This window comes from Lathyrus oleraceus, chromosome 1, assembly GCF_024323335.1.
Source record: "Lathyrus oleraceus cultivar Zhongwan6 chromosome 1, CAAS_Psat_ZW6_1.0, whole genome shotgun sequence".
Classification (NCBI taxonomy): Eukaryota; Viridiplantae; Streptophyta; class Magnoliopsida; order Fabales; family Fabaceae; genus Lathyrus; species Lathyrus oleraceus.
Genome location: NC_066579.1, coordinates 33653030 through 33667875, shown reverse-complemented (window position 1 = coordinate 33667875; position 14846 = coordinate 33653030). Strand labels below are relative to the sequence as shown.

Below are 14846 nucleotides of genomic sequence, written 5' to 3'. Positions count from 1 at the left end.
TTTACCAAGCCAGTAAATTTCAGAAAATTCCCAAAATTGGCATTGGGACAAAAGCAAATGAAAAAGCTAGGTACAGATTACCTTTCCAGAAAGTAGCATCAAACAGGATAACTCGTTTCTGAGCGGACAAAAGCGCTTCTGAAAATTTCCCCATTGAGCTCTTGAGTATCAATCCGAAAACCCTAATCCTTGAGATAAATAGAGGAGAGCGATTTCAGAGAGAAAAAAAGAGGTTAGTTAGCGGCGAAAACACAAAAACCCTAAAAATTTCTAAACAACAAACAAACCTATCGGGAGGAGGCGAAAGGGGGGGAGGCTCGAGATTCGCCATTGTTGCCACCGCCGAAGGTAATCTCCTTCGTTACAACCGTTGGTTTCTTGCAATTTGAGTGAGGTTGAGGGTATTTGGGGTTGGGGAGACGCGATCGAGAGAAGAGGAAGTGAAAGAGAGGCGCGATTGAGGGTTTCTTTGTGAGATAGAGGGAGTGCGATCGAGGGTTTTGGTGGAACGAAATGAGATAGAGCGATACCGAAACTGAGTTTGAGCGATGGAGAGGACGAGATTGAGAGCTTTGAGAGAGGAAGAGTTCGGTTCAGTGAATGCTAGCCCATTTCATTTTTCTTTTTTATTATTTACCTTAGGAGTGTTTAAAATTTTTTTTCTTTGGAAATTTAAATGACCCTTTTAGTATTCCAAGTAGATATTAATTTGGTTGTTTAATAATAATTTCATTTTTTACTATTCCCAACCTCTAAAATCCAACAGCCAGGCGGCTGGATTTTTTGGGGTAACCTAACAGTCTTTTTTTTATTTTATTATTATTATTATTTTGGTTTTATTTTCTTGAATTTTCTTTGTTCCAATCTTTTTTGATTTATAAAGCCCATTTGACATTGTAAATAACAACTAGTCATAAGTGGCCTGGTGGAGAGGGGTGGTTTCCATAGTCTCAAGGGGAGTGGGTTCAATACTCTTGTGTAGCATTTTTTTTAGTATTTCATTTTCTTTTAGCATTTTACTTTTTTAGTATTTTATTGTCTTTTAGCATTTTTGTTTCTTTTAATATTTTTTTTTATGTCCATGTTTTTTTATTAAATTCGTCATGCATTCGAAACCATTTGAAAACTTATAAAAATCATATTTTCTCGATTTAATATCGAGCCCTTTTTCAAACCTTTGTAAGTCGATTGCTTTTTAAGCATCGCCATCAACCTCACATAGCTTACTCTTGGGCTTTCTTACAATGAGCCGGTTCTCTTGCACTTACACTCATGCATTATTTATTTGGGTCTGATTTAATCATTTCATGATTGTTTGAATCCCCATTTGACAAAATGTACCCCACTTCCCCAATATGTAATAATTTTGTACTTTTTATTTCTTTTACTGTTTGGCTGTTTAGTTAGCTACTAACATAAGAATAAAATCAACAATTTCAAAAATACAAAAATATGACTCGATTCAACGTCGAGTACTTTCTCAATAAACGAATCAACTCATTTCTCCCTCCTATTCCATCCCATTCCAAAACTTCATCAAATGCTTGATTCAACGTCAAGCCATTTTTTCTGATAAAAAAAAAACCAAAAAATATTAATTCATAAGTCAAGACTTTTTCAATAAAGATGGAAGTGGAACGTGGTGTATACCACGCACTCCTGAGACTAGGATTCGAGATGTATATCTCGCCAATCCTAGCTCTCGCCATCATCCAAATTTATCCACTTCGTTCTCTCGAACACTCAGTCAAATCTTTCTTAAACGTCCATCAATACTTGATCTAGGTCAAGTCATTTTCACAATAAAAAACTAAAATAACTAATTCTTACTTAAACACTTTTTCGAAGGTGGAAATGGAACATGGTGTATACCATGCACTCCTGAGGTTAAGATTCGAGACGTATGCCTCGCCAATCTTAACTCTCACCATCATCTAAAATCGTCAATGTGGTTTCGTCAAACCTTTTTCTCAATCAAATTCTAAAATACCTAATTCTTATTTAAACACTTTTCTCAATAAAGGTGGAAATGGAACATGATGTATATCATGCACTCCTGAGGTTAAGATTCGAGACGTATGCCTCGCCAATCTCAACTCTCGCCATCGCCTAAAATTGTCAATGCGGTTTCTTCAAACCCTTTCGCAATCAAATTCAAAACACTTAATTTTTATTAAATACTTTTACAAATAAGATGGAAATGGAACATGGTGTATACCATGCACTCCTGAGGCTAGGATTCGAGATGTATATCTCGCTCATCCAAGTTCTCGCCATCACTCAAAATACCTCCAACCGATCAAACTCTTTTCTCGCCGCCGTGCGATTAATCAAAAAACTTTTTTCATAAATGAAAGATATATTGTCTTAAGTGATACAAAACAATGTTTCGGCCACGATTGTTGAGTAGAGATAAATGACGCTTTTCCGAATGTAGATTTATAAATCCGTTCGATGTGTGGTATGCGTTCACTCCTCATCTGTTTTGGGTAAAATAATGTTTTCGTCGATTAATACAGTATAGCTTTCGCTAAAATTGACCAACAAACAAACATTTTTCTACCCAGAACTACGTAAGCCTTGATTTCTCTTTTGAGATACGTAGGAGCAGGATTTGTAAATCTTGTCAGGCCCATTAATAAAAAACTTAGGTTTAGTCCTTCGTCAAAAATCCGAAAACATTTCTTCTCTCTTCTATTCTTTCTTTCCCACCTAATAACTGAAAAGCCTAACATTTCAAACTAACATTAATGCACACAACTGACCTAATGGTTCCCGTTGAGTACAACGGACGTGAGGGGTGCTAATACCTTCCCCTTGCGTAATCGACTCCCGAACCCTGATATTGGTTGCGATGACCATATCTTATCCTTTCTTTTGTCTTGGGTTTTATCGATATTTCCCCTTTCCTTTTTAGGAATAAATAAAGTTCGGTGGCGACTCTGTTCAGTCCATCATTGCGAGCGTGCGATCGCGCTTCGCTTTGAAGTCGTATCCCCATTTTTTTTCGAGGTGCGACAGATGGCGACTCTGCTGGGGATTAGTTTCCTAAGTGAGTCAAGCCTAGTTAGGACGTTTGTGTGCCTTTGTTTGTTTAATTGTGTGGCTTTTCCTCATTTATTGCTTTTAATATCTTTATTGTTATATTGATATCTGTTGTATATTGGTTCTATTGTGATTGTTGGTACTTGGGTATTTGATTGCAAACCATGTGGGAAAGACTCTACACCCGAGTCTAGAGTGAAAAAACATAAGATAGGACGATGGTTGAGTAGTACGGACTCCCGAGGTGTATACTTCGTAAGAGTCGGTACGAGAACCTCACTTAGAGTAGATCCTTTTGCAAATATTGTCGCCCGAGGTGTATACCTCGTAAGCGGCGATGTTTCAAAGGGGTCCATGACTCTAAGAACCTTTTAGAACATTGAACCTTTGGCCAACTAGAAATGATGGTTGCGTAGTACGGACTCGCGAGGTGTATACTTCGTAAGGGTCGGTACGAGAACCTCGCTCAGAATAGATTCCCTAGATGGAGTTGATGACCGGAAAGTATTTTCCGTAAGCGTCAAACAGTCTTTTGAATCCATGACTCTGAGTACCCTGTCTAGAACCCAGTCGATGGTTGCGTAGTACGGACTCGCGAGGTGTATACTTCGTAAGGGTCGGTACGAGAACCTCACCCAGAATAGATTCCCTTGATGGAGTTGACGACCGGAAAGTATTTCCCGTAAGCGTCAAACATTCTTGTGAATCAATGACTCTGGGAATCCTTTGTAACAAAACCTCAGATCTTACCCGGTGAGAACCTATTCTTGGAAAACAATCAGATTTATCAGTACCTCGGACTTTTGAACCCGTGTATTGAAGAAAAAAGCACAAATGTGCATGGCTTGCATTGCATTCATTCGCATTCCATTGCATTTGCATCGCATCATAATGCATGTCATTCTCCAGACAAAATACCAAAAAAAACTCATCCATCTTTTGTCCGTGAAGCAAAGTGATTCTCAACACGCGTTTAGAACAAAGAACCATGTCTCAGGAGATGATGGACGAGCTAAGGAAAGGCCAAGAAGCACTGAAGGAGGAACTTAATCTTTTGAAGATCCAAATGAGATGGGTCTTGGAAACCCTGCAAGTCTTGTTGAGAAAAGAGGGTCACCCAATGTACACTGTTGCAACAAAGAGAGCTACTACCCCGCATTCATCTGGTGTCACCCCAGGTCAAGGGAAATTCTATGTGGCAACTCCTCATTTACCAGTATATGGACCTCCCTCAAGACGTCATCAGCAACATCCTCTGGCCATTCCTCCTCAAAATCACCGAAGTCAGGTTCAAAACAAAAATCAGAATCAGAGCAAGAAGAACCAGGATCACAATGACTCGATTCCGGTGCCATATAGCAAGCTCTACCCGCTACTGATCCAAAATGCTTTGGTGACACCTCGAGCTCTTACACCTGTGTCACCAGACCTACCATGGTACAATCCAAATGCAACGTGTGAATTCCATAAAGGGGCATTGGGACATGACCTAGATTCTTGCTGTGCGCTAAAATATTTGGTGCGAGAACTGATTAACAAGAAGAGCTTAGTCTTTGAAGAAGATCACCCGAAGATCAAGTGCGAATACCATACTGGAACAATGGGGCACTCCATCGAGGAATGTATGAGTTTTAAACTCAAGCTGCAAAGATTGATTGACATAGGGTCACTAACACTCAAGGAGGAAGGCTCAAGTACATATACCTTGATTTCTGGGCCAGGTAATGAGAAAGGGAAAGGACCCTTGAGACCCCTCAAGGTTTTGTACCACAAGGAAGATGTCAGGGATGTGGCTAGTGAGCTATCATTGTTTCCTGGTAAGAGCATGGAGATACCGCCTTGGATTTCCAATGTCACGACCTATACCAATGAAAGGAAAGGAGAAGTGAGTAGTGGATCCAAGAGGGTTGCGTTCGACGATGGGATTGAAATAAAAGAATTTGAAGATCATCATGTCAAAAAGGTGGTTGATCCCAATCTTCAAGTTTGAAGAAATCAATTCCCTAAAGCTGGCAATCATTTGGTTGTTTCAACACTTCTTTTGTAGTTTCTTTGCATGTTGGTTGTTATTTGCTTTTAAACATTGTTGTTTTATTTGAATTGGTAAGATTAACGAAATGTTTATGCATCTTTTGAATTGATCCATTCGTATTCACTCGTTTTTCATTTATGTTAAAAAACAAAAATTCTCCTCTCATTCACTCTTGTTTATCAAACTGTTGTGTTAACAAAGATTGGAGGGAGGATGATGAAAACAAAACACTTGAAATTGTTGTGGTATGCTTTTGAGTAAAACCTTGTCGATGATGTAAGGCATTGTTTCAAATCCCCAAACACTGGAGTGATAAGGAGTTAATCCCTAGACAACCACTTTGAGCCTAGAAGTTGGTGTTTATTTCGGATCTAAAACTCTTAATCTTAACCTGGGGCGGGATAGTTGTGTTCAGATAGTTTGATCATGCATTCGATCTTTCAAAAAAAAATCGTCCATATGAACACCCTCCAATTAGGTTCAACCACATGTTATCCTTCGCGCACATGTTGAAGTGTCGAAGAAGTTGAGAAAAGATAAAATTAGTGTTGGTTGATCCTCATCCACCAATAATGTGGCAGTCAATACCTTTAAAAAAATATATAAAAAAGCTCGCTAAGTCAAATACCACAAGATGACTTAGGCAAAAGTTAGGGCATCCCGATGGACCAAAAGCTTCAGAGAAGCGGTCCAGGCAAAATTAGGGATAAAATAAATCAATCAAAAGAGGTCACCAAAATCCTCAACAAAAAAAATAATAAGGTGACTGCCATTTCAAGAAAATTCGTCTTGAATCCTCATCACACCTTCGAACCCTCTTGGAAGTCGAATGCGTGTATTGAATTAACTAAATATAGGAATTGGAGATCATCAAGAAGAAGGGGTGGGTAAAAATAAATTTTGAGCCTTATATCCTTTTGTTTCAAGAAACCGCGAACTAGACCACGTTACAACCCTTAAAAGACCTAATTGAGGCAGGGTTTATTTTGAAAGCATACTACAACAAGGTTGTGTTAACCTGACTCCAAACGATTTTTGTTAATCATTTGATGGCACCAACTTGTATACTGTGAATGACTTGATCACCATTGTGTTCTTATCAACGACTCGTTCACTGTATTTTACCCGTTCATATCAATAAATTTTGATTTCAAATTTTTGCATAAACATTGAATTAAAATTACCATTTTTGAATGAACAATCTTATTTGCGAGTCAACACTTAGCATCAAAGAAATTCAATACACAGTTGAGGAACTTGATGGAGTGAAAGAAGTCTAGTCAAGGGCAAATCACTTTGAGCATCAGTTAATTCGAGCTAATCACTCTAAGTGTCCTTAAGGCAAGAGTAATCTGCTTCAAGAATTAGACCGGGGCAAGCCACCTCAGAGCTCAGTAAGTCCAATCACTCCATGGTTCAGTTAGCCAAGAGTAATTTGCTTCAAGACTTAGTCCGGGGCAAGCCACCTCAGAGCTCAATGAGTCCAACTATCCAAAAGACAGACAATCAAGAGTCTACCATTCCAGCATTTGGTTAGTCAAGTTCAGACCGCTGCAAGTTACAAACGCTTGGGGCAGGTCGTCTCGAGGTAGTCTCATGGAAAGTTGTTTCCAGACTCACTTTCAAGGTGAACATTTCCAAAGACCCAACAAACTGGGGCAAGATGAGCCACAGAGGGGCAGAACCTCTTTCTTCGTGCTTTCAAACTGCTCAAACGAATTCTGCCATACGTCAACAACTATTGAGTTCAAGACGAGTGCCCGAAAATTATGCTAGCACGATTCGTTGATCCTTAAAAAGGATCTCATTGGCTAAGTTGTGGCTATCAAGCTGGATAGAATCCTCCTTTGAAAACATCTATCATAAAATATTTGGTTGAGTTCTCGGTGTTGAGGAATCATGAGCTTCCATAAAAAGCCTTTACCAACTCCCAGTCCACTCAGGTGTCAGCATCCTCAAAATCATGATCATTCATATATCATGCATAACAGGAAATACAAATCATGCATGGCCGAAATGTACTTCGTGCTCATTTTGCATTGACCCAGGTCTTGTTGTTGATCCTATATCCTTTGACCTCTAATTCCAGTTTGTCTTTGGTGCCCTTAAACCATCATCCGGTTTTTGTAGTCATTTTCAAATCCAACCCAGTTGGCACCTATTAGAAAATTTTCCATTAAGGTTCATTCTCTGTTTGGATTATCCGATGAATTTCCGGATTACTCCTTGGTGTATCGATGTATTTCCACGACTTGTCTGATGTATTTCCAGATGTTTCACCATCTATCTGAGGTGTTCTTTGATGTGTCTATATTCTGATGTATTTCCAGAATTTCCTTGATATATTAACAGATGTGTCTGTATTCTGTTGTATTTCCGGAATATCACTTGTAATTCTGATGCATTTCCAGAATTTGTTTCTTTTACTCTCTGATGAATTCCCAGACATGTCACTTTTATTCTGATGAAGTTCCAGAACCCCTATGTCATTCCCTGGAATTATTTCAAGACTCATTGGTGTTTCCTAAAAATCAGTTGTTGCTAGGCATTATTCCAAGCTCAGTTGTTACTAGAACTCATTTCAAAGTCCAATTGTTGTTGGCAAAATCCGTTAAAAGCTGGTTGTAGTCCATTGCTTACGGTCAGAGTCCAATTGTTGTTATTCCGGGGTCAGGTCATCCTTGAACCTGCTCTGAAGAGTTTTTCCATTCTTTGTTCAATCCTATTCAGGTCATGTACGAACCTGTCATTGAACCTTTTTATTCCGGGGTCCGGTCATGCTTGAACCTACTCTGAAGATTCTTTGTTCAATCCTATTCAGGTCTTATATGAACCTGTCATTGAACCTTTTTATTCCGGGGTCCGGTCATGCTTGAACCTACTCTGAAGATTCTTTGTTCAATCCTATTCAGGTCTTATATGAACCTGTCATTGAACCTTTTTATTCCGGGGTCCGGTCATGCTTGAACCTACTCTGAAGATTCTTTGTTCAATCCTATTCAGGTCTTATACGAACCTGTCATTGAACCTTTTTATTCCGGGGTCCGGTCATGCTTGAACCTACTCTGAAGATTCTTTGTTCAATCCTATTCAGGTCTTATACGAACCTGTCATTGAACCTTTTTATTCCGGGGTCCGGTCATGCTTGAACCTACTCTGAAGATTCTTTGTTCAATCCTATTCAGGTCTTGTACGAACCTGTCATTGAACCTTTTTATTCCGGGGTCCGGTCATGCTTGAACCTACTCTGAAGATTCTTTGTTCAATCCTATTCAGGTCTTATATGAACCTGTCATTGAACCTTTTTATTCCGGGGTCCGGTCATGCTTGAACCTACTCTGAAGATTCTTTGTTCAATCCTATTCAGGTCTTATATGAACCTGTCATTGAACCTTTTTATTCCGGGGTCCGGTCATGCTTGAACCTACTCTGAAGATTCTTTGTTCAATCCTATTCAGGTCTTGTACGAACCTGTCATTGAACCTTTTTATTCCGGGGTCCGGTCATGCTTGAACCTACTCTGAAGATTCTTTGTTCAATCCTATTCAGGTCTTATATGAACCTGTCATTGAACCTTTTTATTCCGGGGTCCGGTCATGCTTGAACCTACTCTGAAGATTCTTTGTTCAATCCTATTCAGGTCTTATATGAACCTGTCATTGAACCTTTTTATTCCGGGGTCCGGTCATGCTTGAACCTACTCTGAAGATTCTTTGTTCAATCCTATTCAGGTCTTATATGAACCTGTCATTGAACCTTTTTATTCCGGGGTCCGGTCATGCTTGAACCTACTCTGAAGATTCTTTGTTCAATCCTATTCAGGTCTTATACGAACCTGTCATTGAACCTTTTTATTCCGGGGTCCGGTCATGCTTGAACCTGCTCTGAAGATTCTTTGTTCAATCCTATTCAGGTCTTATACGAACCTGTCATTGAACCTTTTTATTCCGGGGTCCGGTCATGCTTGAACCTACTCTGAAGATTCTTTGTTCAATCCTATTCAGGTCTTGTACGAACCTGTCATTGAACCTTTTTATTCCGGGGTCCGGTCATGCTTGAACCTACTCTGAAGATTCTTTGTTCAATCCTATTCAGGTCTTATACGAACCTGTCATTGAACCTTTTTATTCCGGGGTCCGGTCATGCTTGAACCTACTCTGAAGATTCTTTGTTCAATCCTATTCGGGTCTTATACGAACCTGTCATTGAACCTTTTTATTCCGGGGTCCGGTCATGCTTGAACCTACTCTGAAGATTCTTTGTTCAATCCTATTCAGGTCATGTACGAACCTGTCATTGAACCTTCTATTCCGGGGTCCGGTCATACTTGAACCTATACTGAAGTTTTTTCTCTGTTTGTTCAATACCATTCAGGTCATGTATGAACCTGTTGTTGAACCCTTATTCCGGTGTCAGGTCATACATGAACCTGTTCTGAAGAGTTTTCTCCTTGATTATTCCCCAGCGTTGTCAGGTCTTATATGAACCTGTCATAGCATCTTTTTCTTTGTTCGGTTGTATTCTAAGTGCCGTTTATCAAATCTCGCTTTGAATACTCCCCAGTGTGTGTCTGATTCTCCAGCAGGATTGTCTCCCCAGCAAGTTGTTTCTTACCATTTGTCTGTCTCCCTGTGGATCATCAGCTTTCCCCACAGTTTGGTCTGTCTAAGTAGCATCTCCTGTCAAGAGTCCACCATATCCCTAGCAGATAAAAATTACAAAAAAAAAAAAAAAAAAAAAAAAAAAAAATCATCCATGCATATCATATCATGTCATATCATATCCACGCATATCATATCATGTCATATCATATCCATGGCATATCATGGCATATCATATCATATCATATCACATCATGTCATGGGGATTCAGGATCAAAATCCGGGTCTTCTTAGTATTTAATCATCTCCCACTATGATCATATGAAGAGTGCCTTGCTTCATATTCTCTAGTTGAAGACGCTTAAATAGGGGCAACTGTCACACCCTGATTTTGACCCTGATATTCGTATCATCATTTCATTCATTTATTCCTCTAATGTGGTACTCCCTTTTCGTGAGTGTCAAGTGATCTCCTAGGAGCCGGAATTTTTGAAAGATCTCGAAGGGCTATTTTGTTGGATATTAAGTGGGCATGCTTAGAATTTTTGCTGCCAATTCCTTCTCGTGCTCTCAAAAATGGGATTCACTTGGAAGAAAACTACACTTCTTTCTCAGATGACACTCTGAGATGCATTTTCGGTGATCTCGTTTGAGGGCCGTGAAAATGCTGGAGGTCCTGTTTTATCCATGCTAAGATCACTCATAATGTTACTTGAGCTAGTTGCCAAAGTGACACCAAGTGCAGTTGTTTCCTGTAGTCATGTGATAGATGCACAGTTTACTTGGAATTTGGTGCATTCATCTTGGATATTGCATATAAATTACAACAAGCAAAGAGTTGTTTCGAGTTTTGCTCTTTTGTCATCTGTTTTACATCCTTTATTATTTAATGATGAGAGCATGCATCAAAGAGACTTTGAGGCCACCAGAGCAGGAAGCATCGCTCATTTAATTAATCATTCATGTGGGCCAGTTTGCTACTCAAGAGTCGTTAAGTGTTAACGGTGGCCAAACTTCTTCGTCAGCTGAATACAACATCTAGTTTGGGTTGGTTTGATCATGATGTTATTTTGGATGCCTACAAAATATTAATACCGATTTCTTTAGAAATGTGGGAGTGGAACATGCATCACTTATTTTATCACACTGTGCTTGACATGTCTTCAGAAGAAACAACTTTTGTTTATAATGCTCAGAGTTCATTGCTATATTTTTTTTTGTTGAATTTTCTGCACTCATCCTTTTGCAAGTGGTAAGTAGAGAACAGGAGTTGAGTCTAATGCAAAACAATCATAGTTGTTGGACAAAATCATGCATTTAGCGCATTGCAGGGAAATTTCTCTTAAAGCATGTGGCAGATTTTTTTTGACAGTATAGCCAATTCAGTGATCCGTAAGAGAGTGAAGGCATTGTCACTGTTTAGAAATATAATAAGTACAAACAAATTGTCAGAATTCCTCTGTTGCATTATCACCAAGTATTGGAAAGTTAACAAATCTTCAAACTATTATGTTACAGAACAACATAACTGGACCAATCAGTTCAGAGTTAGGAAAACTGTCCATGTTTCAAACGCTTGATCTTTCTGATAAATTCTTCAATGGTCGTTGGCAAACATGACGCAACCTACTTTTCTTGATTTGTCATTCAACAATCTTAGTGGCAGCGTCATTCGGTATTGTTGGAAGCCTTCTGGTCTGTGCTACAGCAAGAGAAACAAACTGTCATGGAAAGAAACTCAAACCATAAAAAAGGGAAGAAAACAGTTTGAAGCAACCTACAACCTTTTCCAATCAGAGCAACTTGGGCATGACCAATCGGTGATTGTAATGTAAATGCTCATTCTCCCAATGCTTGCACATGCTTTTCAAAATGGGCAAAAGTTGGGAAAGTTGGGAATCCTGCAATTATAAAGACAATCATAACCCTGCAAAAATCTGCTCTGCAGACAGTTCACCCGTTCATCACCTTGGTTTCCTCTAATTGGAAAACTTCAGCAGTCACCAAAATCACCCATTGCCAAATATGTATCCGCCATTACCAAAGATCCCGTGCCTCCTGTAGTTGCAGACATTATTGGCAAGGTTTAGGCTCAGTTTAATGCAGGAAATGAAGAAAAGAGAAATAGTTTTGGGAAGAAATATCCATACCTCGTGTCTTGAAGTCACGGAGCCAGAAGATGATGATGGAGAAACTGCTCTCATTCATGCTGCACGACAAGGACACTTTGATACTGCAGAAGAGACACTCTCTCGGCTACTAAAATCCAAAGTTGATGCAGATGAAACCGACGAGGTTGAGCTTCAGAATGCGATGGCAAATGTTGTGACATATTTGGTACCATTCAGCGCAACGGTGTCAGAATACACAAATTACAGCAGCAGCAACAACAAATGATGGTGCATAACCCGAATGGAGATCAAAATCCAGTGCAAGCTGCTGCCATGAGAATTGCATCCCGCAACTGTATGCTTTCAGTTGGTGCACAAGAATCCTGCAATAAATCCATAACAAAATCACAGCAACATCAACCAAATTATGGTCGAAACGGCAACGTTAAAGCAGCAGAAACAATATTCCACAGAATGTCCCATAAAAACACTGTCACTTGGACAGCCATGATCAGGGGATTTGCAAAGGATGGAAGAATTGGAAAGGCCATTGAACTGTTTAATATGTTGAAAGAGAAAGATGATTTTGTATGGATAGTTATTATATCCGTTTTTGTGAGTAATGATGAGTTCGAGGAGGCTTTGCGTTGGTATGTTCGGATGAATCAGGAAGGGTGCGGGCCAAATCCTGTAACTATTAGTAGTTCTTTTGCTTCTTCGGCTGCTTTGGCGGCACTGAATGAAGGGCTTCAGATTCATTCCCATGTTCTGAAGATGAACCTGGAACATGATCTTTCGATACAAAATTCTCTTATATCATTCTATGCCAAGTGTGGAAACGTAACCGATGCCTACAAGATCTTCATAGACGTCGACGAACCAAATGTTGTCTCCTGTAACTCAGTTGTCAATGGCTTTGCACAAAATGGCTTTGGCGAAGAAGCTCTCGATATTTATAAAAGAATGCAGAATGAAAGCCTTGAACATAACCATGTTACTTTCCTTGCGGTTCTTTCAGCATGTACTCATGCAGGACTGATTGAAGAAGAGGGATGGAATTTATTTAACACCACAGAATCAAACCAGCGCTCACCAATTACTGCAGTAACAAAAGACACAAATTAATTTACCAAGCCAGTAAATTTCAGAAAATTCCCAAAATTGGCATTGGGACAAAAGCAAATGAAAAAGCTAGGTACAGATTACCTTTCCAGAAAGTAGCATCAAACAGGATAACTCGTTTCTGAGCGGACAAAAGCGCTTCTGAAAATTTCCCCATTGAGCTCTTGAGTATCAATCCGAAAACCCTAATCCTTGAGATAAATAGAGGAGAGCGATTTCAGAGAGAAAAAAAGAGGTTAGTTAGCGGCGAAAACACAAAAACCCTAAAAATTTCTAAACAACAAACAAACCTATCGGGAGGAGGCGAAAGGGGGGGAGGCTCGAGATTCGCCATTGTTGCCACCGCCGAAGGTAATCTCCTTCGTTACAACCGTTGGTTTCTTGCAATTTGAGTGAGGTTGAGGGTATTTGGGGTTGGGGAGACGCGATCGAGAGAAGAGGAAGTGAAAGAGAGGCGCGATTGAGGGTTTCTTTGTGAGATAGAGGGAGTGCGATCGAGGGTTTTGGTGGAACGAAATGAGATAGAGCGATACCGAAACTGAGTTTGAGCGATGGAGAGGACGAGATTGAGAGCTTTGAGAGAGGAAGAGTTCGGTTCAGTGAATGCTAGCCCATTTCATTTTTCTTTTTTATTATTTACCTTAGGAGTGTTTAAAATTTTTTTTCTTTGGAAATTTAAATGACCCTTTTAGTATTCCAAGTAGATATTAATTTGGTTGTTTAATAATAATTTCATTTTTTACTATTCCCAACCTCTAAAATCCAACAGCCAGGCGGCTGGATTTTTTGGGGTAACCTAACAGTCTTTTTTTTATTTTATTATTATTATTATTTTGGTTTTATTTTCTTGAATTTTCTTTGTTCCAATCTTTTTTGATTTATAAAGCCCATTTGACATTGTAAATAACAACTAGTCATAAGTGGCCTGGTGGAGAGGGGTGGTTTCCATAGTCTCAAGGGGAGTGGGTTCAATACTCTTGTGTAGCATTTTTTTTAGTATTTCATTTTCTTTTAGCATTTTACTTTTTTAGTATTTTATTGTCTTTTAGCATTTTTGTTTCTTTTAATATTTTTTTTTTATGTCCATGTTTTTTATTAAATTCGTCATGCATTCGAAACCATTTGAAAACTTATAAAAATCATATTTTCTCGATTTAATATCGAGCCCTTTTTCAAACCTTTGTAAGTCGATTGCTTTTTAAGCATCGCCATCAACCTCACATAGCTTACTCTTGGGCTTTCTTACAATGAGCCGGTTCTCTTGCACTTACACTCATGCATTATTTATTTGGGTCTGATTTAATCATTTCATGATTGTTTGAATCCCCATTTGACAAAATGTACCCCACTTCCCCAATATGTAATAATTTTGTACTTTTTATTTCTTTTACTGTTTGGCTGTTTAGTTAGCTACTAACATAAGAATAAAATCAACAATTTCAAAAATACAAAAATATGACTCGATTCAACGTCGAGTACTTTCTCAATAAACGAATCAACTCATTTCTCCCTCCTATTCCATCCCATTCCAAAACTTCATCAAATGCTTGATTCAACGTCAAGCCATTTTTTCTGATAAAAAAAAAACCAAAAAATATTAATTCATAAGTCAAGACTTTTTCAATAAAGATGGAAGTGGAACGTGGTGTATACCACGCACTCCTGAGACTAGGATTCGAGATGTATATCTCGCCAATCCTAGCTCTCGCCATCATCCAAATTTATCCACTTCGTTCTCTCGAACACTCAGTCAAATCTTTCTTAAACGTCCATCAATACTTGATCTAGGTCAAGTCATTTTCACAATAAAAAACTAAAATAACTAATTCTTACTTAAACACTTTTTCGAAGGTGGAAATGGAACATGGTGTATACCATGCACTCCTGAGGTTAAGATTCGAGACGTATGCCTCGCCAATCTTAACTCTCACCATC

The 14846-nt window shown here is 39.0% G+C and overlaps 1 protein-coding gene across 1 annotated transcript; it reads left to right on the top strand.

Annotated features, from left to right (window-relative positions):
• Positions 1-12074: 12074 nt before the first annotated feature.
• Positions 12075-12914, top strand: LOC127089090 (pentatricopeptide repeat-containing protein At1g53600, mitochondrial-like). Its single transcript, XM_051029346.1, has one exon. It carries the CDS (start codon positions 12075-12077, stop codon positions 12912-12914), a length of 840 nt encoding a protein of 279 aa, XP_050885303.1.
• Positions 12915-14846: the final 1932 nt, after the last annotated feature.

Excerpts from the sequence above, each read along its gene's own strand:
- LOC127089090 (XM_051029346.1), top strand. The coding sequence starts at position 12,075 with ATGGTGCATAACCCGAATGGAGATCAAAATCCAGTGCAAGCTGCTGCC.